Here is a 24,982-nt window from a genome sequence, read left to right on the forward strand (position 1 = left end):
TGACAGTAATTTGAGAAAGCACAACTGATAGCGTTTTGTTCGGATGTCTGATGACGTCAGCAAGGGTGTCGCACTGAAAACGATGACAATAATGAATCATCCGTTGAACTGCGCGCTCGCAACAACTAGGAAACCAATGCAAAACAAGATAATTGGCCGGGCATCACACAGCCAATGACCTTTAGCTTCACTTGACGAGACAGCAAAATCGATAACTCACCAAATCTTACTCAAGCAACTCCAAACGAGGCGACATTAGTTGGTGTGACTTCAGAAAAACCCTAGCAGCTAGAGTCGTTACAACAACTCCCAAGTTTTGTTTTCATAAACTTAATTTTTTCAATCATGATCAGTTTTTTAGATACCCGCCAACAATTTGGAACCTAAATGCGTTATTCTTACATGCTGGACAGACAATGGCCCCACTTCCGCCAGCGTCACCAGTGACGTCACGAGCGTCAGCACTGTTGTACTCATTTCTTAAAGTAAAAAAAAAAAAAAAAAGGAAACGACTAGTAAAGGTTATATTAAGTTTGTGTACAAAAGACTGTGATTTTTTTATTATGCAGATAAATACCTCTAATAATCGAATAGCACCATAAAATAATATCTTACAGATAATGTTTGACAAAATAAAAAAAAAATGCCTTGCTATGGCACTTTAAAATGTCTCACAGAGATTTAAATGCCCTGTGCCTAGCATCAGCAAGCTTTTATATTTGTTAATATTAACTTCTTAAAAAAGACCTCATAATTGTAATACATTTAGAGGGACCTTAAATGAACATATTTTTAAAATTTGAAAAGTCTTTGATACGTTCATAACACTAAGAATACCAAATTCTCATAATGACATGCATGTTGTGTTAATATTTTACACTCTCGTTTGTGAGCAAGTTGAATTCTAAAAATAACCCATCAAACTGCTCTAAAATTGATATGTCTAATGGCTATTTACAAATGATACATGATAATAAAAATAATGTAATAGCAAATAATTGCTAGTTTTTGCTACAGAAGATGGAAAACCAAATTCGGACCCAACATCCATTCCAGACAGCTAATTTCAACTGCTGAAAAATCTGTCTTTAAGAATGCCCACAAAGTACTCTTCTGTTTTTAATAGGAATTCTTTATACCAGTTCAAAACCCTTGTTCTTCTTTCAATAACCTTGGATATTGACATTTTTTGTTCGGCTTTTAATATGTCAGGTAGTTCTTCCCATTTTTTGACATATATAACTGGGGCATCGTGTTCTTTTAATAATTGTAATGGTGCATTGTGGGATACCTTGGATTTCCCACAATTCCCTGGTGTCATGACATCCTCCACAACAGGCACAGAGCCCATTGATAACGCTTCATAAATTCTGTAACATTCTGTATTTTTCCCCACTGGGTTGAGGGTGAGATCGCTCGTCTTTAATGCTTGGATAAAATCCTGTCTTGTATCTTCTGACTCTAGGGGGAGCCACCTGCAAACATCACCAGATTTTAGTTTAAGTCTTAACACATGGGATTTAAGAAGAAATACAAAACAACACTTCAAGAAGTGGTAGTACAGTTAAACCAGGTTGAGGTTGTTGAAGAAAAAAGACAAAAATTCATGCCTTAAAGATGTGTTTTAGTGTAAGCTTAACAGATGCACACAAGAGCAGCAATTTAACTCTATCCAAAATACACAAATCAAGTGCTTCAGTCATGATATTCCCAAGCAAAACAAATTTCACCTGAACTTTCAAAACAAAAATACATTTGTACTATAGTAATTCAACACATTCACAAAACAAACACAGTAAACAATTTCAGTAACCATTTTCCACCCATTTTCTTAAATATTTCATAACATCAAAATAATTTATGACAGACTTACTCATATCTGGGCTTGAGGTAGCATAAGTTACCCATGTTGTGAGCAGTCAGAATTTTCATCAAAGTTTCTCTGGAAGAATTAGGGTACACAGTGCCCAAAAAGTTACATATATATTGCCTCGGTTTCATTGCATTGATTATTGTGTCCCTAAACTTTGGAAAACCTCTGTACCTGAAATGGAAGAAAGAAATGTTATCATATCATTTCATAGAGCTTCACCATTAATTAAACATACATAGTTGTTGTCACTTTAAATCTCAAAATATGCACTTTGTGAGCATGACATGAGAAAGGCAGCAAATGCATCATGTTTTGTATAAACTTCAAATATGTCAGTCTCAGATAATCAGTGTAATTAGTATGTTTTTTTTTATCTTAATTTACTTACATACCTTTTAAATCAGTCAAACAATCAACCAGCACTGGTACTCTATAATTATGATTAAATATTCTATTCTTTGTCTGATCACTCACGTAGCGACACCTAGTGGCCACTGGTAGAAGTTCACATTGTCCACATCTGGACTATCATAAACAAGAAACACCAGCTTCACCAGTCCTCCATTCTGAACTAAATACGGCTTGATCCACTCATTATCACACTGCTCATTGCCCAAGAGTATCACAGCTACATTCTTCAACTTTTCAAAAGTTGACAACGAATCGAGCCAAATCTTGGCAAAGTCTATTTTGGACTGTTCCCGTCCATTGAGAACAAGGACTAGGTTTTCAACATCCTTGGGGGCTTTGTGAGGGACAACCCCTGGTCCAGTCCTAAACCTGGCATGGGGAGACAAAATTTGGGAAAATGTAAACATTCGCTACCCTGGCAGTCTGAACTGTTACCAGTTAAAAACTTAAAACTAAAAGCATTAACATTCATTTCGGACAGTGTTTTGAGCAAAAATGCATATACAGTGTAATTCATCTAAATATCAATTAAAACAGAAATCATATTATGTAACATTATATTTACCACATCAAATATACATTCTATAACAACTGAATCAAAAAAGTTATAAAAAATAACATTTTCTAGTAGTCATATTACAAAATGAAAGAATACCACACTAAAATAATTTAGTGACAATAATCCCTTTTAGAGAAGTGCAATTCTTCAAATCACCTAAAAATGAGATTCTGTATTCGCTTGCTGCCATATTGCCAGACTCCTCCCAACCTGTCCTCCAAGGTACTGTTCATGATGTGCTCCCACAGGTACAGACCTGAAACATTAGTCTGGCATTAAATTTAAACTGTCACTTATCTTTTTCTCTCAATAAATGGATAACTGTAACAATAATTTTCACAGAAGTCTGTACCAGTATGTCATTATTGTGAGCATGTTAATAGGTCTCTAAAAAGATTTGTTTAATATCAGCAAAATACTAAATAAAAAAAATTTAAAAATGGCTTAAATGTAATTTGGCAAAGTGATATTTATCCATTATTTCCTAATTAAATGTATTTTAGTCTGATGTACTTTGTTAATGTTATGTGTAGAAAGCTTCTAATTTATTACAGATTCCGGAGTCTACTTTCAGCATTTATAAGTTTTTTACATTTTTTACTTTAAGATCTGCAGACCAAATACCACAGAATGGCCTTAGAATAAAATGGGAAATGTGATAAATATGAATAAAGTCAAAAGTTTCTTCAAACAAAACATTGAAATTCATATCCTTACCAATGGCAGCTTTCCCCCATAATTCAATATTATGTATTTTCTGTGATGGGAGTTTTTTCACTGCACCAAGCTCCAACTGGCGCCATGGCAACATGCTGCCATGATGACTGTTGCCATGAAGTGCCTGCTTTTCAACATCTGACAATCTGAACACTGGGGCCTGGAAAGGGGGTCTTCTCTGTCCACCTTTTTCATTCTCAAACTCCTCCCCCCACGGGTTCCAGTTTTCTTCTTTGCTCTTTGCAGAGAGCCTTGTACCACTTAAAGCTGGAAAAAAGTAGTATATCAAAATTAAATAAATCAGTCTGGGACGTTAGCCACTGGTAGCTTTTTCAAAATGCCAAAATGTGAGACAACTGGCTGTCAGTGGTGCAATCTATCATGTATTAACTTAATGTCAAGGGGACAGAGAGACAAAGAGAACACTGAAATCTAGAGTCATGGAACAAAGAGACAGAGTTGGTGGTGGTGGTGGTGGTGGTGGGGGGAGACAATTTATCTCTCATATGGGACAGCACTATAATTGATACACTAGTAAATATTGCTCAGCCTCAAGTAGTAACCCACACTATGACTGAAGAAGGTCACTGTCGTGATCGAAAGCTTTGTTTGGTACAGCGCTATATTTTGTAGCAATTGAACAGTTTAAGCGTACAAAAGAACCTGAATTAAAGTTTTAAACTGTACTTTTAATACTAGTACTGAAAAAAAAAAAAAAAAAAAAAACATTCGATGGTCTTCCCCCTACCAAATTTGATCCCATTTTGGAAAGCTGTATTTTCTGCTTTTCTTAGTGTTTTCTGCAGCCATAAATACGTTGTGTAGCAGGTAAAGGCGACATAAATGCAAATAATTCCCTGAGCAAGCTTCTTAAGCGAGCACCTCATTCCGCCATCATGACGCGACCAATCCAAAGCTACAATTGCAGGTATCAACAAGTATCAACAAAGATTTCTAACTTAAGTATGTGATTTTACATTTGTTTAACTAAACAAAAACCAATTTCCTTATATTTTAGATAATCTAATTACATGCAAAGGGCAGAATTTATCGAAAAAAATCATGTTATTATCTCGAGGTAACAAGGTAGCACCGATACAACTACTTATCTCTCATTATCGAGATGTCGGTTTACTCCACGTGACCACTTCGAGATTTGCCATAGTCAACATGTCTGCGCCCATCTCGCCTGTGGTGGAGGCCTCCTCCAGACAGGATTTGTGCGAAATTGAAGCCACAGTAACCAGCGGATTTGAAGTCGTAGCATTGCAAGATGCCGTCGAGAAGTTGGGCTGTAAAGTCGTCAGAGGAAGAGGCAGGATTTTTATTCACATCCCTGTGAAGCAAGCGGAAAAGGTATCGTTATCGCGACCGTGTTTTGGTTGTGAGCGCTGCCGTTTTCCCCGTCATTCTTTTGTCCCGAATGATTTGTAATGGATTTTACCCTGTTTATTAATGCAGTTATAGGATGATGTGAATGGCTTTTATGTTGTGAAGACTTATTTGTTCTTTGTACCTATTTAGGAAGGGTTTAAGTCGGCTGGTAAAAGCCAGACATAAGCCAGACACTATTACGTAACACGCGTGGCGTAACTGCCCTCATTTACGTCTGGTGTATTGATTCTCAAGATGACGGATTTAAATTGAAGTGTTAAATAAATAATGGCGGAAAAAGGCAGAATTCAAGGTAAATAGCGACTATGGGATAAGAAATACGTAAAATATGGAAGGCACGTTCGTTCATTTAACGGTACTTACATACTAGCACTACCAGTATAGGAAGCAGATATGGCAATTGTGATACCATACTGGCAGGTCGTAATTTGAAGACGGATGGATGAAAAATTCATCCGGGGAGAGTTATATTGTACATTTGACCATTTTGAGAGCTATAAAATACTGTAGAATATTTATTAAGCATTTACCTGTAGCTTATACTGTGATTAAATGTTTTAGTGACCTAATTTTGTTTCATTAAATAAAAGATAAGTCCTTTAAAATGATAATTTTTCTGTTAATTACAATTTACCCCGCAGATTGAGAGAAATATGGTGACATTGTTCAGTAAAGACTTATAGACTTTTCATCATATAATAATATGTAATGCTGCTTAACACTAATTCTAAAAGTAAAGGTAACTGGTTTTCTTTCTAAAATTCTGAAAGCAAGATTTTTTTTTGCAAGTTATTTGTCAGTATTCCAATTTTGATGATTTGCTTGTTATAGATAAATATTAGAGTGATGATGATATTTGCAAGTTATATACTCAGCATTTATATTGATGTTATAATTTAAAATAATGAAAGAATCACAGTCTTGTAAAAGTAACTGCTTTATAGTTTTATTAACAAATGAAAAAATTAGTTTTGTTCTGTTCTTAGAAAACAAGTGACCTTAAAGTCATTTATGCTAATGTCTTTGCCTTGAAAGCTTTTTCGACATAATGGTCAGCAAAATTTTGTAAGAAAAATAAATGAAAATAAAAAAATATATATAAAGGTTCATTTACAAATGATATAACAACCTCTGATAATGTAAGACATTTTCAAATGAATAATCCAAACATTGATTATATCCAGCTCTGTCCTATTTAATTTTATTACTATTTCTCCTTTGGTTCAACTGGAAAAAGTACAAAAAAATTCTATAAGATACTATCTTGCCTTCAAGGGAAAATTAATAGGGATAAAATATAGGTTGACAAATCATGATATTGTTTGATATCTGTTTGTTTCTAGGGGACAGTGCCAGCATGCACATTGCTATTTAATTATATTTGATGTAATTTGACATAGGGTCATGTGTTAGGTCATAATGTGTGGAAATGATTTCAAACTTCTTATTATAAAACTGCAGGTGTGTGTGTGTTGATTGTAATAGTATATTCTAATTTTGGTCCTTCCAGGTGATTGCATTGTTTTGATTACTCCAGTGTTGCTTAATCTGCACTGTACTGAATGACTCCAGATCTTCAGGTTTAGCCACAGGCTAAATATGTTGTTGTAAATAATTGTGTATCTGTAGGCTTTCTAGTACATACTTTATATAAATATTATAATAGTCAATTATTTGAGGGACGTGATTTTATTATTTTAAATGTAGATAGCGTTAGTTGAGTTCATTGATTGATATTATGGAGTGTGCTATAAGTAATCTTCTACAGGAAAGTCCATGTTTGCCAGTGGCCCTGTACATTTTATCTGTAATACATGATGTCAGGGAAAGATTGCTTATTTTTAATTCTCATCAATATCCTGTATGCAGTCCTTTAACTTCCTAATGCTGATGCTTCAAAAATATGATATATATATATACCCTTATTATATATATATATATATATATATATATATATATATATATATATATATATATATATATATATATATATATATATATATATATATATATATATCAAGTCAAGGAAAGAGGAAAGATGAGCAAAAGATATTATGTGTCTTGGGTTACATCTAATATTGAATTGATCATAATAATTAAAAATATTTTATTTATATATTTATTTCACAGGTGCTACAGCTTGGGGGTGTTGATAACTTGTATGTGGTAGTGAAACGATACGAAGATTTCAACTTTTCAAAGGACCAGGTTTGTGTTTTTTTTTTCTTTTTTTTTTAATTTCTGAGTCACCAAGAATTAATAATGAAATCAAAATTATTAAAGTGATGTCAAATTTGTAAGTTTTGGTACCCATTGAACCTTAACTTGATGTTATATTCATGCAATTATAACAATTATTAAACATTAGACATTTTTTTTTTGTGTGTGTGTGTGTGTGTGTGTTTACTTTTATTTATGTTTATACAAAATCACCCATAATGACATAAGTGACACAGTTGCAGAATTACAAACTTAAGGAATAATGCAACATGTCCTACAGCCCAATATACACAGTAGCATGCTGTGTGATAGCGAGACATTCTATTCAATTTGTGTATATTGGTCTAGGAGACAGCAGTGTATTATTTGTCAGACATACATACATACATACATACAAAGGGATATTGTACATGGTTTCCACCCAAACACCCTTATTTTTAATAGAATATGCAGATATCAAAGAATGGATATCAGCCCAACAGTAGATATTAAGGCTTAGCATATTTCAAAGTTGTTATACTGCCACCAGTAAATATGAATTGTCAGCGATGATTGAGGGAACAGGCAAATTATCACGTGCATGGACAGCTTGTTGTGGATTTGACATATTAATTGCAATAATCAATAAGTTGGAACTTGCATAAGCAACACAAGAGTGACTGCCTTTAACGTGGTTCAGAGCTGAACTGAATAATGAATGTAATGTGAACTTATATAATACATATAGCAAGTAATTTCCTGGTGTCTGCTAGTTGGGGGTCATGAAGATCTGATCAATATTTCTGTTAAAGGTACATATGAACTGAGTGTGGATTCCCAGTAACACATATAAACCACTTCTACTACGTAGTTTCTTATGCGTCTTAAATAAATTTGACAAGGGATAAACTAAATAAATTACTTGATCAACCATAAAAGAGCTTTTAAAAAAATTTTGGTTGTAAATTTAACCTTCTTATCTGCCCCATTTACTGACAACATACTAGTAGAAATTAAGCTAGCATAAAAATTTGTTCAAATATTATTTATGGTAATATTGAACAATGTGTTTTGGTGATTCTCTTGGTTATACTATTTGAAACTATAGATATGTTGGTCAGCTTAAGTGGCAAAAAATTGACTTCATATGCTGTCTGTTGATTGCTTGGACAGTGGTTGAATTTTAGAAAAATTCCCTTCCTTTTTGTGGCAGAGGATATTTATTTGTTTATTTTAATGAAATAGATAAGAAAGCTAAAATCAGTGCAAGTCTATTAGCACTTGTGTGAAGTAAAATTATTGGTCAAAGGAACAGCATTTTTTTTTTTTTTTTTTTTGCAAATGGACTAGCCTATGGACTAAAGCCATCAGACTTCAAGACTTGGTATAAATTAAGTCTTCATTCATAAATACTAGATAAATGCAATAACTTTTTACATGATTGCATGGTTGAAAATTATTTGCAAACCTAGCATACATTGATACTGCAAGCAATGGGAAAGCACCCTGAGCTTCAGAGATAACTTGCCACTAACCTCTTCACTATAGCCTATCTTCATCGTGTCAAGTTACCTCTGACCACATTCGATAGCCCCCGCCGCCCGCAAAACAAATTTAAAGCCCGCACTCAATAACTCATTGAACGATCTAGCCAATGAACGCGAACGAGTCAAAGTGCGCTTTGTTCAAATCCGGACCAATTAAAGATAAGGCTGAATATCAGGGACTTGCCGTAACCTGTGGGCAAAATACATCATCCCTCAGTAGATAATGATGCAGGGCCTCAAACTGCTCTGGTTTCAATTCCGATATACTCATATTTTGCAAAGAATCAAGAGATAACTTAACACATTATTTTACGTAGTCACTCGTAGGAGACGCCATGCCTTCTTTGTGTACGGTTATGCACTTGGAACTACTCGGATGTCTCTGCACTTGACAATAACTTTGTTGTTAGTATGGAGCTTGCGGAATCAGCCGAGGATTGCCAATTGACGGTCAACCAATCAGCGTTTTCACCAAACTTTGGTGAAAAATTTTGAAACATGGATTTGATTGGCTTATGTAAACTAGGTCAAACTATTTTCGTCAGAGATAACTTGACACGATGAAGATATGCTATAGTGAAGTGGTTAGTGGCAAGTTATCTCTGAAGCTCAGGGTGTGGGAAAGTGTCTTTTACACGTTTTGTTTGTTGGTTTGTTTTTATAATTCAAATAACTAAATTTCTTTTTTTTCTGTATTTTAAAACAGGAAGAGGTAATGAAACAAATCAAAGGTATAGTGCCCGAAGTCAACTGGGAGTTGGGCCTCCACGTCTGGTCAAAGTTCATCAAATTTGCACACCAGGTGTCGCCACATCCTATAGACCCCTCAGCCTGCCAATCACAGATATCGATACAAAAACAACAACCAGTTAGCCAACCAAAAGTGATAATCCAACAGAAAAATGGGGACAAGGACTGCCTTAATTCTAAACAGAACAGCAATGTGACTGAAGTGGCCCCACACAGTGGCGATTGTTTCTTTTCCTCCAAACAGGACGATGCTGTTCACAGTGATACTGACCATTCTGTGATGGGGAAACCCACGTCTCAGTGTAGCATACTGACCACTAGGTTGAAACAAGCATTAAGGACCACTCCTTTAGACAACAGTGACGAACCTGCCGCCAAAAAGAAGAGGACTTTCAATCCGAATTTGCCCAAATTTCGGGCCACTTGTTACAGGACAGGGAATAATCATAGTTTTCAGTCGATGGAGGCTGCGTCCCAATTTGGAGGGACTATTCAGGATTATTTTGGATGGAACGTGGATCTGAAGAATCATGATTTGGAAGTGGTTCTGAATATAGCAGATAATGACGTATATGTTACCCTTGGGCTGACCACGGAAAGCCTGCACAAGAGAAATATTGTGGATTTTGGACCCACCACACTAAAGACAACTATAGCTTATAACATGCTACGGTAGGAAAAATATGTTGTTTTATGCACATTTTCTTTGTTAACTGCCTGAAATAATGCTGAAGCAATTGATACTGCAAGCTTGTGTAGACATTTTAATTTCTTATGAAGAAATTCCATTATATGTATGTGTGTAGTTGTGTAACTGCAGTTTCAAAATGTAATTTTTTTAAAGTTATCAGTCTTTTCCTTCATGCATTTCACATTGTTTCATGATGTTTTTTTCTTTAAGCTTTTGAGAAAGTTTGAAAAATGTTATATCCTTTTTATTATGTTACAAGACTTAGGTGCATTTTACAGTGATTATTACCTAAAAGTACATGTCACTTATAACTACATAACTAAAGCTATTATATGGTAACAGTTTTAAAGTAAAAGTACAAAAAGACTTTTGAAAAAATAATGAATGACAATGGGCACAATTTATACTTAAAATTTATTATGCAAAGCAATATTGACACAATTTGATTTTGCTCATGTATAAGAAAATTATATCAAATTGTTTCTTTCCAGATTATCTCATATCCTGCCTGGCGATGTTGTTTGTGATCCTATGTGTGGGGGTGGCTCTATATCTATAGAGGTATGTGATCCTTTGTGTGGGGGTGGCTATATATCTATAGAGGTATGTGATCCTTTGTGTGGGGGTGGCTCTCTATCTATAGAGGTATGTGATCCTATGTGTGGGGGTGGCTCTATATCTATAGAGGTATGTGATCCTATGTGTGGGGGTGGCTCTATATCTATAGAGGTACGTGATCCTGTTTGGGGGTGGCTTTATATCTATAGAGACATGAAAAATGAGGAATTTGAATTCGAATTAAATTTACTAGTTTTGTGGAGAAACACTTTTACATTCCTATCTCAAAATCTACAAAGAGGGACATTGGTTTAGTATATTTGATGCTGTTACTAGGGCATCTATGTACTTTTGAATCTTCACTTACTTTGTTTACTACCAGGTCTTTCATTTTGATAATATATTTTAGAGTATGATATTGGATTTTACTACTTCTTATAGGGTGCTGTTAACTGGCCCAATGCCTACCATATATGTGGTGACATCTATATTATCTTGTCCTTCAGGGTGCTGTAAACTGGCCCAATGCATATCATATATGTGGTGACATCTATATTATCTTGTCCTTCAGGGTGCTGTAAACTGGCCCAATGCATATCATATATGTGGTGACATCTATATTATCTTGTCCTTCAGGGTGCTGTAAACTGGCCCAGTGCGTATCATATATGTGGTGACATCTATATTATCTTGTCCGTCAGGGTGCTGTAAACTGGCCCAGTGCGTATCATATATGTGGTGACATCTATATTATCTTGTCCTTCAGGGTGCTGTAAACTGGCCCAATGCGTATCATATATGTGGTGACAACCATGAGAAGGCCTGGCCTAGATGTCAGCAGAACCTGGACTTTGTCCGTGAGAAGAGGAGAGTGAAAGGAAGGTAGGGTATATTTACAAATTTAAATTTCACCTTTATTGTATTTTTAATCAATAACGAGGAAGTGGGATGCTGTGTGGCCGATCTTTTCAGAACCTTTTTGGAAAGTTGAAACTTGTGTGTTTAAATTCAGCATTAGAAGAAAAAGATAGGCAGTGTTTTCTAGTTTTCTCTGTAATAAGTCCCAGTTGTAACCACCTGAAATATATTAATTTTCTGGATTTTTGGATTTTTAATTACCTGTTACCTACCTACCCCATGTCTATACAGGTGCATAAGGCTGAAAACCAAATAAAAAATTTTTACATGAACTTACTTTTCAGTATTAATGAGCAAGGGAAAATAAAAAAATTATATTATTAACTAAAGATAACTTTTAAAATCAGGTCGTCAGCTACCTGTGATGTGATGAAGTGGGACGTGACTAACCTACCTCTACGAGATAACACAGTGGACGTCTTTATTACAGACTTGGTAAGTTGGTTCTTGTTTATTAATTTGTTATTTATTCATTTATTACAGTTGCAAGTCATACTGTTTTAAATCATGAAATTACAGCGAGGATTGGTCATGTTGTGAAAATGTTTTGTGTCAGTTGTGATTTATTTATATTTTCTCCTTTGAAAACCCACTTGTTTACCAGTGTCTTTAAGTCAGCCACTATGGCACCTTTTTTTAATTTTTTTCAGTTCTACTTTTACATTTTTTGTTCAGTGTAAATGACTCTATACTGTATGTTGATTATCCAGTAACATTCTAACCCGATCTACACTGATTAAAGCAAAATGCACTGTTGTTGTAATTATTATAAAAACTATACATGTTATGTTATAAACTGGATATTAATAATGGAATTTTCTTTCCTCATTTCAGCCATTTGGTAAAAGGTAAGATAATAATTTGTGAGTAAGATTGCATTAGAGTTCCAATATCAGTTTTGACTCAACTGGGTATTTGCTTTCACAGAAAAAATAAATCACAATATTTGTCTTAAAAGAAAAAATTTAAAAGCAGCTATGATGCAGTAAGTATGATATGCTAATGCAAAAACAAGACAGTGAATACTGTTTTACATTTTGTCAGCTACACCCTATATACCACATGCTTTGTTTGTAACAAATATATGTAACAATTAACGGTAGCTGGGGCAGTGGGGAACCACTATATACAGAGTGGTGAATAATTGCTGTGCTGCACTTCTGCATTAAAATTATATGTATTTATAAACATCAGTTATTTCCACTTCAGACTGGGCTCCACCATGGACAACAGAGTGCTGTACCCTAAAGCATTAACTGAGATGGCCAGAGTGTGCAAACCTAAGACTGGGAGAGCCTGTCTGCTCACACACGACAGGAGGAGCATTGCCAAGGTGTGTGTGTGTGTGTGTGTGTGTGTGTAACTGTGTGTGTGTGTGTGTGTGTGACACTCACTGACTGCTAGGTGGTATAGTGGCCAGGAACCTCTTATAAATGACATTGCTCACATCAGTCTGATGAAGGCCTACATTCAGGTTGGCCGTAAGCTAACGGTGTGAAAGTTTTTTGGCTTGTGTTTGATAATTTTCATCTATGAAGACAAGATCTGTTGCAAAGTAACGAATGCATGAGCTTAATTAATTTTTTTTATTATGTTTTAATTACTTTGCATTTTTTTGCAATTATATTTATTTATTTATTTATTTTTTGTGTGTGTGTGTGTGTGTGTTAGAGAGATGGAAAGGTCTGTTGCATATGTGTGAGCGATATAATAATTAATATCAGTAATCAAGTCTTCCTCGTCCACCCCCAGGCCATGCAGGCAGTTAGTCACCTGTGGCACCGAGGCATTGTACTGTGGATCAACATAGGCGGACTGGCTGCTGGGGTCTACATGCTGCACAGGAATGCTGATGATGGAAAGAAGGAGAGAAAAGAGGCGAGGGGAGGACAAAACAGTGCTGCAGGACAATGAGCAGCAGAGGGAGGACAGCTTGGTTGGTTTATTAATAAAAGAACGAAGAGAAATAAAGTAGTGTAGAAGGTACATGTGATGTACGTGCTAGTGACAGTATAAAGTGCTGTTTTTAAAACCATACTCAGTAAGTTAAACAATGGTTAGTCACAAGGGACATTTTTGAAGTTTTGAGATTTTTTAATCGTGGTATAGGATAGGTAGGTAGGCAGGTTGAGTTTTTAATCATGGTACAAGATGTAGCATTGCCCATGTACTTTGTAGTCTTTAGTTAGTGAAGTTCAAAATGAGCAACTTTAAAAAGTAATTGCTTTAACTACCTTCCAATGGTAAAATTTAAGGTATCTCCTATAGTACAAAGTACTCTAATATTTTAGGCTTTACCCAAAAGATAAGGATCATGTTCAGTATTTTAAGATGGGAGAATTATCATATTTTTCTTGATTAAGATCATATTAGGTATAACAGGTTGGTGGCCATCAGGATCCACAAAGATCCCCTATTTCATTCATCTTCAAGATGTCTGGTTTTTAATTTTTTTTTTTCAATTTAAAATTTCCATTGATGATTTTTAAGTTACATTTATAGGGTGTGTGTTTGGAAAGGCAAATTGTGTCATATATCAGCTGTAAACTGATGCGTGCTTAAGTTCCAGACAGATATTGCTGAAAATTATTATTTTTCATTAATTTTGGGGACGTTCATGGCATACACACCATTAGACTGTTGTCCTCTACTTGATTTACCTACTTGTATATCAGTTTAGTACAGAACACTCGTGTGTTATAAAATTTTTAGTTTGCTGAAGTAATTTGTGGAGATTTATGGATACTGATTGAAAAGAATAGCTAGTTATAGCGACATTTTGCCATTGTATAAATGGATAAAAATTCCCCACCCCTTTTTTTTAATTAAATTAAATCCCTTTAAAATATTTTTTTCTGAAAGGAAAGAGGGGTATTGAGCTATTATGACTGAATTGTTTACACAGGTTTTTATTTAGTTCAGAAACAAAAGTTTCTTGCGCCCCAAAAAATTAAGTAAGCACTGTGAAAAAGATTATGCCATAATGAAACAGCAATGCCAAAAGAGAGAGAAATAAGTTATTTTTATAAAACTTGGTTTGATGTAGTTTATTTTAGATGTGTGAAAAATTAAGAATTGAAAAAAAAAAGAGTCATTTATAACTAACTTAGTATTCAGTTATTAGCGTTGGCTGGGGTCTGATTATTTTATTATTATATTATTATTTTTTATTATTTTATTATTCAACTGAATTATACCAAGATAGCATCAAAAGTTTCAAGACCATTGTCAGCAAATATTGTTGTCATTTGAATGATTGCATGTTTTTCAATTTCTCTGATTGGTAAAAAAATCAATTACATCATTGATCAGGATATGTTTAGTGATGATGTCATTGGTCAATTATTGTTTTATCTGACCTCATTTTCCTCGTTATATGATCATATTCTATGTTGATTATTATAAATAACATATGTTGTACTTCATCCCTGAAGGTGGAGATAGAATGCTTAATGAGGTGGACCTTAAAGGGATAATAACTCTTCGTATGAGATCTATATTTCACAATAAAAACATTGTGAATAACTCATAGAAATATAATATATTCTGTTTTACCACAAGAACAGCAGTTATAGCTATTTTTTCTGATATCTGAGCTTGTCTTTAGACCACGTGACCTCCATTGATGGCTATACTCTGTTAAAATCTCTTAAGAGATTTTAACAAAAAACCAAACTTTTTAGAAAAAAACCAGGGACTAACTTTGAATATAAAAATGGATTCATTAACCATTGGTAAGTATGGGAAAATTGTTGTTTACTCCAGGAAAATTCATTTTTTGGCAGAAACGAAGAGTTATTATCCCTTTAACTCTAAATTGGGAATATTTCAATGTATGTAGATAACCTGTGCTGCTTATGCCAAGTTTCAGTGTTTACTCAAAAACTCACAACTTAGAGAAGGGCAGAATGTTATCTCACATCTTAACTCATTTAACCCAGTGTTCATTTTAATTTTTTAATCTTAAACTTTTATAGACAGGAAGATTTTTTGGGACATGTAATTAGTTAAAGAATGCCATTTTTTGTGATTAGTTCAAGGGATTTTTATTTATTTGTTTATTTATTTATTTAATTAATTAATTAATTTATTCTTTAGATTGGTAAGCCAGGTGAGTGGTTGAAAACCAGAATTAAAACAGCATTTTCTAATTTAAAGCGCAAGTGCTTGAGTTTCACTGTAGGATGGACAGAAGGAAAAACTTAACATTTCTCTTAATTATGCATATGAGCTATTTAAGTATGCTTGTGGGCGGGGGGGGGGGGGGGGGGGAGGGGGGTTAACTGATTTAGTTGAGAATTGTTTGATTCATCCAACATGTAGCTGTTAATGTCTGTATGTGCCTTATCTAGTCTTGTTATATTATGATACTCAATGATATCTGATACCTCAACAAGTAGATTTACCCCAAGTTTTCTTTTAATTGCATGTTTTTAATTAAATTGTGTTGGAAGTTATCAATATTATTTTTAAATCAGGTCATTGTAGTGCACAGACAGTATATTTGAAATTATGACACATCAAACATTCTATTTTAAAAAGAGATCAGTTTCTCTATAATAGGTCTTACTAGTAATAATATTTTCAAAAGTTGATTTAATCATTCGATTTGTTTTGTACCCAAATTCATTCAAAGAATTGTGTTTTGTCTTTTTGAAATTGATTGTCATATTTTATTTCGTGGTCGATAGCATGTACTTAGTGCATGTAAAATGTTCATAGAAATAAATGCAACTTTCTTAATTGTTGCATGACATAACGTTTTGTGAGTTTGTTTCTCTTTCTTTGAAAATGGATTGACGCTTAGGATTTGAAGAGGTTGTAGCGGCTGTGAATCTATGGGTCACCCAATAGCTTATATTTTGTAGAAAAAAAAAATAAAGGCGAATCCAGTTAAATAATACTTCTGTTTCAAGGATTGTAAATGATTCACTCCAGCGCGTGATTAAAAAGATTATCTGGCGCGTTCGATGTGTGTAAGTTTTATCGTACCAGCAGGATCGATCTATCTATTCGGAGATTCTCGTTAAAGTGCACCCCGTCTAATCAACTTGATTGGGCGTCCGCAGAAAATATTCCAGTGGGGGTCAAAGTCATTGAAGGGGGAGTTAATGATTGGCTGGGTACCCGCAATTAACGTGCCCGCCAAAATTCCAAGTGACCCCATAGACCCCCCCCCCCCCTGCGGACGCCCATGTCCACTGCAGTCCTGCCTACAAACGGCAAAGAAAAAAGGGAGATTTTATTACAAGGTCCTCAGGGGAACCGGAATAATGCGTCAACTGAATTTTCGGGGATTCCCCGTCGTCGCCTGCTGCTGGTTGATCCCCCACGACCAGGAAGAAACGCGTCTCAGATCAATTACAAGGTACGCTTATGCACTGCCTGTTCTCTGCAAAGAGAGTTGTTTACGCGATTTTCAACAGTAGGGCTATAGCTATATCGAGTTAGCAACGAAAATAACTACGAGGCACTTTATATTTGATGGCATTTGCTGGAAAGCTGTTGAATAGGCCCTATGATTATTTATCTTTAGTGTCCATGACCATTGGGGGTTCCCCTTCTTTCACCCGTCTTAATCTGAGTATTGGAATTTCCATTACGTCCGGACGCCATTTTTCGCCTGGTTTCACCTTCTTTTTATCAGACTGGCAAGTGAGGTCAGCGCGTTTTGATATACAACAAATATATAATGTATAATATATTGATATTTAGAATAACTAACATATGCATATATCGACAGGCTATTGTCATCCATCCACGTGGAAAATGTGTGATGAAATAGCTGCTTGTGTGTCACAGATTTACGTACCTCAGTATAGGCCTGCTTAGCCAAATGGGTACATGCGGTGAATTACCCGAATTTGTTGATTTGGTTTATTTGTTTGTACCTGTCCCTCAGTTTTAAACTAAAGTTGCTTTTTATTTGTTCAGCCACGAGTAGGCTGAACATATTGTCCTATAGTCATGAACTTTGGAAAGGTAGACTGTAAGTGAGACTGTCTAAATCTTGATCAAGCGAGGTTTATCATGGGTGCGTGTGTGTCCAGGGTACTGTGTCATTTTCAATCCATTCAAGTTATCATCGTACATGTAATGCATTTTGAAATAATGAATTTTATACATCATTACTTGTGTGTGTGCGTGTGTTTACGTCTAACTCAAGGATTCGGGATTTAGGGAAAGACACATTTTACACTTATATGCCGTATTTATAAGATGTAGTGTGCAAAATAACTCTCGTCGATTTGTTACAGAATGGAGCTCTTCGCCATAACCTCGAGTACGGGCAATCTCTCTCTCAGAGAGATGGACTTCTCTTCATCTAATGGCGACACATCAACTAATGTTGTCAATAATACTGACAGATCTTTGACGGAATTCAATACGACGGAATCTAAGTGAGTAAACTAATGAAGGGGGAAATGTAAATGAAACTGCGAATATCTTGTCATGCTGCTTAATTCAGTCCATAAGTTTTAATCTATAAGAAGATTTGGGTAAATTTAATATCTTTTATGTGATTGATCATGAATGGCGGTTGTTCTGCCTCTTTTTTTTTTCAATACGCACATTAAAGAAAATAGGTACATGAATAACTGATGTAAATGTTTTTCATTTTTCTGTTTACCCTAATTTTCTTGTCGTGGTTTTGAAATTGTATGTATAGACAAATATTAGAAAAATCTACAAAAAAGTAAAAGCTAACAAAATCAATTCTTCAGTTATTGAAAAATCGATTGTAATAATATAATCGTTATAATAACTATTATAATTATTATTATTTATTTTTAAAAATCTTTGAATTATTTTTTATTTCACAACATTTTAATCTTATTACCAGTTCATTTTATTCCTTTTTATTCTTAAATATATTCCATCTTATTGTCATTTTTTTCTGCTAAAGCGTATTGCGGGCATCAAATTCAAAAAGTTATGTTGCTTTTTACAGGGGTGTACTTTATCAAAACAAATACCATGCGTTCTTGGTACATAGTAAGGTTGATGCTGAGTTTGTGGAAAGTGTCATGGACACATTGGAGAAAAGGGGCGTCAGCTGCTGCTACTCAAAGAAGGATTTCCGAGCAGGTACTACAACAGTGACTTGCATTGACGAAGCTCTTGAAAAGTGCACATACGTTATCTGTTTTCTTTCAAAAGACTTTCTTACTAGTCCTTGGTGCAAGCATGAAAGAGATATGGCGCTGCATAAGGCTGCCGAGACGAGTGAAGACATCATCGTTCCTATCTTGATGGACGCCTCCTTGGAAGATTTACCCAGAAATATGCGGCGCTTGACTCATATTAGATACAATGAATTTGATTTTGAGAAGAAACTGTTCTTGTCACTAGGAGGTGAGTATCGCAAATAAAATGAAAATAGAAAGTACATTAGAACACTGATGTATTATTTTACACAAGCTATCGATGCCAAATGGATTCACTATGACTAGCGGATCCCAAATTCTTCGAAAATAAAAAAAGTTTTGTATTCTTAATTCACTCTGCCATATGAATTAGTAGAAAAGGCCAATATCACTAAAGTTGTTATATTTTCTTTCGCTTGCTATCCTTTTTGGAGGAGGGTACCTGCCGACGGGGAAAGGGGGGGGGGGGTTGACCTAGCTGGATAAGGGGATAAGACCCACAGTGGCCATTCCCAGATATGGCAATGCTATTTCTAAAGCGGGTTTAAGTTCTTGTGAAATGAGCAGGTACATGTACCTATACGTAATTAATACGCAGCCCATAGCCAGCAATTTCAAAAGGGGGGTTCTTTTTCTGAAAAAGTGGACTTTTTACCATAAAACCTTCATGTACCTAGATAAAATTTTACCCAGAGGGGACCTTTTCCCGCCAAAAAGGGGGGTTCATTCGAACCCCCGAAACCCCGGCTACGGGCCTGATACGTTAAATTTTCAAATTTATTTTTTCATCTTTTCAGTTCCGGAAGGAAACTCCCGTCCAACATACAGTGATCTAGAGACTGCGAACGCAGAATTGAAGACAAAGTTGGAAGATGCTCAAGAAGTAATCAGAATGAAAGACGAGGCCTTGGTTCAGCAGGAAATGCACATCAAGCAATGCGAAGCGAAGTTGAACCAGTATGAAGCGGGTATATCCTTAATTCTTCGAAAGTAAAAAAGTTTTGTATTCTTAATTCACTCTGCAATATGAAGTAGAAAAAAAGGCCAATATCACTAAAGTTGTTATATTTTCTTTCGCTTGCTATCCTTTTTGGAGGAGGGTACCTGCCGACGGGGAAAGGGGGGGTGACCTAGCTGGAGAGAGGGGATAAGACTCACAGTGGCCATTCCCAGATATGTCAATGCTATTTCTAAAGCGGGTTTAAGTTCTTGTGAAATGAGCAGGTACATGTACGTATACGTAATAAATACGTTAAATTTTCAAAATTATTTTTTCATCTTTTCAGTTCCGGAAGGAAACTCCCGTCCAACATACAGTGATCTAGAGAATGCGAACGCAGAATTGAAGACAAAGTTGGAAGATGCGCAAGAAGTAAGCAGAATGAAAGACGAGGCCTTGGTTCAGCAGGAAATGCACATCAAGCAATGCGAAGCGAAGTTGAACCAGTATGAAGCGGGTACGGCGGACTTGGAGCGACAGTGCCACGATCTTCAGCAGAGGCTTGATAAGAAAGATACCGAACTAAAAGAAATGAAAATCAAACTGAATGAGAAGAGAAATGAGCAGGATAAAAAGAAATATTTGGCTCCATCAACAACCGATAAAACTTTACCAATTTGGCATGGTGACGGCATGGATGAAACAGTGGTGAAAGAGTTCCGGCACTTACTTACTTTGGGAAAAGACTACGAAAAAGAGTCAAGGTGGCAAGACGTCATCGATACTTTGAAAAGTGCAGAGCGTATTTTGAAGGAGAGCACAAACAGCAGGATCCCAGAAAATATGATCTTTGTAACGTTTAGACTACTGTGGAGAGCTTACAGAAAAGTTGGAGACTACCAAGCGTCCATCAACTACTGTAATAAAACTTTAACTTACCAGCAAATGGTGTTTGGTCCGGACTGTGTGAATGAAAACGTAGCACAGTGCTATTACAGTTGCGGCCTCGCATACGAAATGTGGGGAAAGCTTAATGATGCAATAGAGTTGCACAGTACATCTGTCACGTATTACAGAATTCTGTGTGCAAGACTCGACTGTGGTAATGTTACCAGGGATAACTTGTCTCGTTCACTGCGACTTTTAGGGCGCACATACATGAAGAAAGGTGACATGGAAGCTGCCAGCAAATATTTAAACTATGCAATGGACGAAGAGGTCAAGTTACATGGCCAGGACGAAACACACCCACACATCAAGGCAACTAGATCTCTTTTGGCCCAAACCAAACGCATATAGCCTAATATCTGGGCAAAATGACACTTAGATGTGTGTTTATCAACGTTTTACTTTGTAAACACATCTTGTGCTGAATACAAAATAACACAGATATTTAATTTTTATTTGCATGAGGCATTGATGACGTGCATGATCAGACAGGGTCTCGAGTTCAAAGTGGAAATATTTCTAAGAAAAAGGTCGTTGACAGTAGGTGTATTTTAGCTATATAGACAACGAGTGTCTTTAATTTTATAAGATTAATCCTAATCTGTGAACAATTTAATATACGACCAAAACGCTCTGTATTGACATATGCTTCTTGACGTTGTATTTGTCAAAACAATGAGCTCATTGGTCAAAAATTTTGTACATATTGTTACTTTGTAAAGTGAACTCATTCTGTTGAACCACTTTGGAAGAAGTGTTTTATATGCATTGCACTCAGAAAATGAACGTAGTAAGAGACATGAACGGATATGGGATATAAAAGTATAAGAATAACACACGACGCCATACCTGAACAGTGAAATGCCCTTGTCTAACACCACTTAATTTTTCAGGGATGGTGTGTGTTATCCTTATACTGTAACATATTTTATGCGTTGCAAAATTTTTAAAAAATGTACTTGTTGAATATCTACTGTTGATTGAAAAGCGGGTTAAATAGTCGGAAAAGAATGGACTAGCTAAGACAGGAAGCGAAATGCAACTTCTGCAATATTTCATATTATAATTATACAACTTTTGAAAAATGAAAATGTAAGATATTAGATTATCTGCCTGTATAATACTGCAAACAAAACTACGTGTTTATACCAAAAAGAAGGGAATTCTGTTCCTAAATGAATTAAGTAGAAGTAGAAGGCATAAGATATAGACGTGACTTTTTTGTTTGGAATAATTAAGGAAATATTCTATTATTCGATTATGTCTTTATGAATTATCTTTCAGAAAAAAAAACATTATTTCGTTTGTGAATGAAAATGGTGATACTTTTATTATTACATTAGTAATTGGCAGAATTTTGAAAGGCTATAGAGGTAGATGTGCACAATTAATAAGCAACTTCAATCCAATGAGTTGAACGATATATGCTAGTACGTGAACTGTTATTGTGGGTGTTTAATTGTTTAGATTGTGTATGTAACATGTATTTTTAGTGTGATCTTAGTGTTAATCTTGATGTGTATCGTTTATAGCGTGTTGGTTGTAACTTTTGTGATAAGACTGATGTAACTTATACGGTGAGACTTAATTGGCAATTTGTGAGATCATGTTTTGTATTTTATTTAAAAAAATTATTTCCAATCAAAATGCGTGGTTTTGTAAAAACAGTCTTTCATTTACAAATCGCATTTTATGAACCGCAAAATTGTTTTATTATCAAACCCCCTTGCCTCTAAAGCTACCTTAAAATTTCTTCGATGTGAAATATTGCTTTTCAATACAAAGATGTTAAATTATTGGCTACGTTTGCTACTTGATCATTTTCCGTTCAATGTTTGCGCATGCGTTTTAATGATTCGGCCCTTCTGTTCAGAGAGACAACCGATTGCAGAGGAAATGAGGGAACTGTCGAAGCAAGGCTGGTTTTCCTCGAATGTTGAAAATTGCGTTTTGTGGACTTCAGCATGAATCTATATACATGTACCTGTATAGTCAATCTGAAATGCACATTACCTGCAATATACACGTACGTGTTACAAAACATATATATATTAATGACTTTCCCAGCAACTAAATTTTTTCAACTATTACTAGCATCACCAGTATTTGGCCTGTTTCTACCGAGAATGCTTTCAATACTATGGGGCAATCTGGCAGCGGCTCTATCGTCTTTTTTGTTTACTTTTGCAAAATCGCGCACTGATATTGCTGACATTGTCAACATTTGAGAAGAAAATGGTTCATGGGTACCAACTAGAAATGGGTTTTGTAATTCTTCATTAATATGACTGGTCTTTTTGAGGCAGAGTTCTTGATTCACTGGCGTCTGTTTTATTGGGCGTCCGTGTCGAACCAGGTCCAGCGTTAAATCTACTGGAGTAGTGGCCATGTGCCTCTTTTTAGAATCAATCATTCCTTCAATATTCGATGTGACAATGGCGTCATTTTTCTCGTCATTATCTCTACTTATTTTATTGACAGTACTTTCAGAATCTTCTTCCCCCTCATTGTAAATGTTATCATGCTTCTGGTGTTTCGTCAAAACAATCGTTTTCAGTCTTGCTGTGTCATTACAATGTTGAGCAGAAAGTTTTTTGAAAGTGTTACTTGCGGCCTGATAAACGTTTCTAATTTGTGGATATGGAACGGCGTCGCTCATGTCATTATTCGCGTAAGTTTGTTGCATTTTTGTCGACACAAACGCTAGTTTGCATGGTGTTGACCTATGAAGAAGCGCAGATGACGTATTTCGAAGAGGCCTCCGTGGAATAACGTTGGAAACCCCGAAGAGCGCAGGCTGGTGTGAGGTACCTGTGCTCGCCGTTGTGATGTCAGACTTAAACTCTCGTGACATGTGCATTTGGTTTGATCCCAGGTTGCCTCCTTGTCTTGTGTTCGACGCAATGTTCTTATCTTTATTAATTACAAGCGACGCACGTTTTATTACAGGTGCGTCGTCTTTGTATGGCGTTAATGTTGTCGTTGAAGAGCAGTGCCTTTTGCCGAGCAGAGACCCAGTGTGAAGTGCATGAAGCTGAAAAAAAAAAACATGTAAACCCTATAATTGTATCAATATTTTGAACACGCGCGCGCGTGTGAATATAAGGCTTAAAACTGACTGAAGCACTTTATTCTTATATGACACTATGTACACAGCTGATGAAATTCTTCACTGATTAGGTGAAATGTTTGGAACAGATAGATAAAGGTTAATTTAATTCATGAGATTTTATCTGTTAAATTAATGTAGCTCAGAGAGTTCAGTCAAGTTGATGTAAACAACGGAATTAGTAGGCTTAAAAACTATAAGCTCAATCTTTCGACCTACCTTTGGTCTGTTCCCTCCAGCGGAACCGGGCCGTGTCGATCCAGTCTCGAAGAATCTCGTCAGTATCTTGCTAACACAGCCATGTGACACCAGCAAGTAACGAGAAATATCGCAGGGCCGAACCCCCAGCATCGCGAGTTCCACAATCCTCATTCTCACCTGGTCCGGCAGGGGTCGCCCGTTGACGAAAACACCGCCCAGCTGGTTGACACCTGTTTGGCCTGTGAGATGAAATTGAAATATTAATCTAAAAAAGTAATAATTTATTTATTTATTTATTTATTCGTTCACTTAATTGCACCAATCCAAAAGCCATTTAAAATGTTCAGCAGACTTTACATAAAATCAAGTACTTATAAGAACAAAATTACCAATATATTTAAAAATTAAATGAAATTAATAAAAGCAATGTACGTATTGCTTAAATACGAAAAAAAAATCTTCACCGTAGCCTCTGAAGTATTTGTATATTTTTAATTCTACTGTGTACCAGGCTGAATGGAAATCTTAAAACTCAACTCAACGTGTGCTTACAGTCTGAGACCACTACATGTCTGATAATTTCATACATAGGAAGCAATTCTTAATAAAATGTCAAAAAATGGTTTAAGGATTCAGTAGAAAACGTACAGACCTGTATTCGGAATGCTTGCCATTGATTCCACTCTTGTTGTTAAGCACTACGTTAACGTCGCTATCAAAACCAGGTTAAACTTATCATCCAACACAGTTTCCCTGTAGTCTTGGAGTTTGAAAATTCGGTTGGGTTTATATAGGCGTGACAGCTCAGGTATTAATTAGCTACAATGTGTACGTATATCCTGATTCTTGTGTGACGATGTCGCTTATAGAATACTGGTTGAAAGTTCAGTGTAATGCAGCTGCCGTACGCTTTCCCCATTGTAACTGAATACGTGTGGCGGCCATTAGGAACATGAAATGAGGGGAAAAGCAATTTTCCTTCAACTGCCGAGGAAATGGGCATATTTCCTATGCAATA

General features: G+C 35.6%; 4 protein-coding genes across 5 annotated transcripts; 2 read left to right on the top strand and 2 right to left on the bottom strand.

Moving 5' to 3' along the window:
- Positions 1 to 522: 522 nt before the first annotated feature.
- Positions 523 to 4,495, bottom strand: LOC106150449 (ribitol-5-phosphate xylosyltransferase 1). Its single transcript, XM_013523279.2, has 6 exons — positions 4,309 to 4,495; positions 3,561 to 3,827; positions 3,000 to 3,099; positions 2,348 to 2,653; positions 1,874 to 2,044; positions 523 to 1,475 (listed from the first exon to the last, which is right to left on the bottom strand). Exons 1-6 carry the CDS (start codon positions 4,445 to 4,447, stop codon positions 1,067 to 1,069), a joined length of 1,392 nt encoding a protein of 463 aa, XP_013378733.1. The 5' UTR covers positions 4,448 to 4,495; the 3' UTR covers positions 523 to 1,066.
- A 197-nt stretch (positions 4,496 to 4,692) lies between these two features.
- Positions 4,693 to 15,876, top strand: LOC106150442 (tRNA (guanine(6)-N(2))-methyltransferase THUMP3). The gene is made up of 9 exons (XM_087015199.1): positions 4,693 to 4,916; positions 7,086 to 7,163; positions 9,408 to 10,123; positions 10,634 to 10,703; positions 11,467 to 11,582; positions 11,966 to 12,053; positions 12,453 to 12,466; positions 12,828 to 12,951; positions 13,371 to 15,876. The coding sequence occupies exons 1-9, from the start codon at positions 4,731 to 4,733 to the stop codon at positions 13,530 to 13,532; spliced, it is 1,554 nt and encodes a 517-aa protein (XP_086871325.1). The 5' UTR covers positions 4,693 to 4,730; the 3' UTR covers positions 13,533 to 15,876.
- Positions 15,877 to 15,878: 2 nt separating this feature from the next.
- Positions 15,879 to 22,429, top strand: LOC106167195 (uncharacterized). 2 transcript variants are annotated; one of them, XM_087015197.1, is made up of 5 exons: positions 15,879 to 16,986; positions 17,876 to 18,019; positions 18,571 to 18,974; positions 19,564 to 19,734; positions 20,053 to 22,429. In XM_087015197.1, the coding sequence occupies exons 1-5, from the start codon at positions 16,730 to 16,732 to the stop codon at positions 21,003 to 21,005; spliced, it is 1,929 nt and encodes a 642-aa protein (XP_086871323.1). In that variant the 5' UTR covers positions 15,879 to 16,729; the 3' UTR covers positions 21,006 to 22,429. The 2 variants fall into 2 exon arrangements, with proteins under 2 accessions (XP_086871323.1, XP_086871324.1); XM_087015198.1 differs by lacking the exon at positions 15,879 to 16,986 and adding an exon at positions 17,057 to 17,278.
- LOC147761090 (uncharacterized) lies at positions 22,279 to 24,638 on the bottom strand. Its single transcript, XM_087015161.1, has 3 exons — positions 24,617 to 24,638; positions 23,983 to 24,203; positions 22,279 to 23,688 (listed from the first exon to the last, which is right to left on the bottom strand). The coding sequence occupies exons 1-3, from the start codon at positions 24,636 to 24,638 to the stop codon at positions 22,735 to 22,737; spliced, it is 1,197 nt and encodes a 398-aa protein (XP_086871287.1). The 3' UTR covers positions 22,279 to 22,734.
- Positions 24,639 to 24,982: the final 344 nt, after the last annotated feature.

The sequence above is a fragment of the Lingula anatina genome, chromosome 6, assembly GCF_051362555.1.
Source record: "Lingula anatina isolate TDL-2025a chromosome 6, LinAna3.0, whole genome shotgun sequence".
NCBI classification, from domain to species: domain Eukaryota; kingdom Metazoa; phylum Brachiopoda; class Lingulata; order Lingulida; family Lingulidae; genus Lingula; species Lingula anatina.

Bases quoted from the DNA above. Each gene is read 5' to 3' on its own strand.
- LOC106150442 (XM_087015199.1), top strand. From the start codon at position 4,731: ATGTCTGCGCCCATCTCGCCTGTGGTGGAGGCCTCCTCCAGACAGGAT. The intron at 7,164-9,407 runs GTTTGTGTTTTT...ATTTTAAAACAG, and splicing joins TCAACTTTTCAAAGGACCAG to GAAGAGGTAATGAAACAAAT. The intron at 10,124-10,633 runs GTAGGAAAAATA...GTTTCTTTCCAG, and splicing joins ATAGCTTATAACATGCTACG to ATTATCTCATATCCTGCCTG.
- LOC106150449 (XM_013523279.2), bottom strand. From the start codon at position 4,447: ATGAGGTGCTCGCTTAAGAAGCTTGCTCAGGGAATTATTTGCATTTAT. The intron at 3,828-4,308 runs GTAGGGGGAAGA...ACTTTTTTCCAG, and splicing joins CCAAAATGGGATCAAATTTG to CTTTAAGTGGTACAAGGCTC. The intron at 2,654-2,999 runs GTGATTTGAAGA...TCCCCATGCCAG, and splicing joins ATACAGAATCTCATTTTTAG to GTTTAGGACTGGACCAGGGG.
- LOC106167195 (XM_087015197.1), top strand. From the start codon at position 16,730: ATGATTGGCTGGGTACCCGCAATTAACGTGCCCGCCAAAATTCCAAGT. The intron at 18,020-18,570 runs GTGAGTAAACTA...TGCTTTTTACAG, and splicing joins TTCAATACGACGGAATCTAA to GGGTGTACTTTATCAAAACA. The intron at 18,975-19,563 runs GTGAGTATCGCA...TCATCTTTTCAG, and splicing joins ACTGTTCTTGTCACTAGGAG to TTCCGGAAGGAAACTCCCGT.
- LOC147761090 (XM_087015161.1), bottom strand. From the start codon at position 24,638: ATGGCAAGCATTCCGAATACAG. The intron at 24,204-24,616 runs GTCTGTACGTTT...TTCATCTCACAG, and splicing joins GGCAAGCATTCCGAATACAG to GCCAAACAGGTGTCAACCAG. The intron at 23,689-23,982 runs GTAGGTCGAAAG...TTTTTTTTTCAG, and splicing joins CTGGAGGGAACAGACCAAAG to CTTCATGCACTTCACACTGG.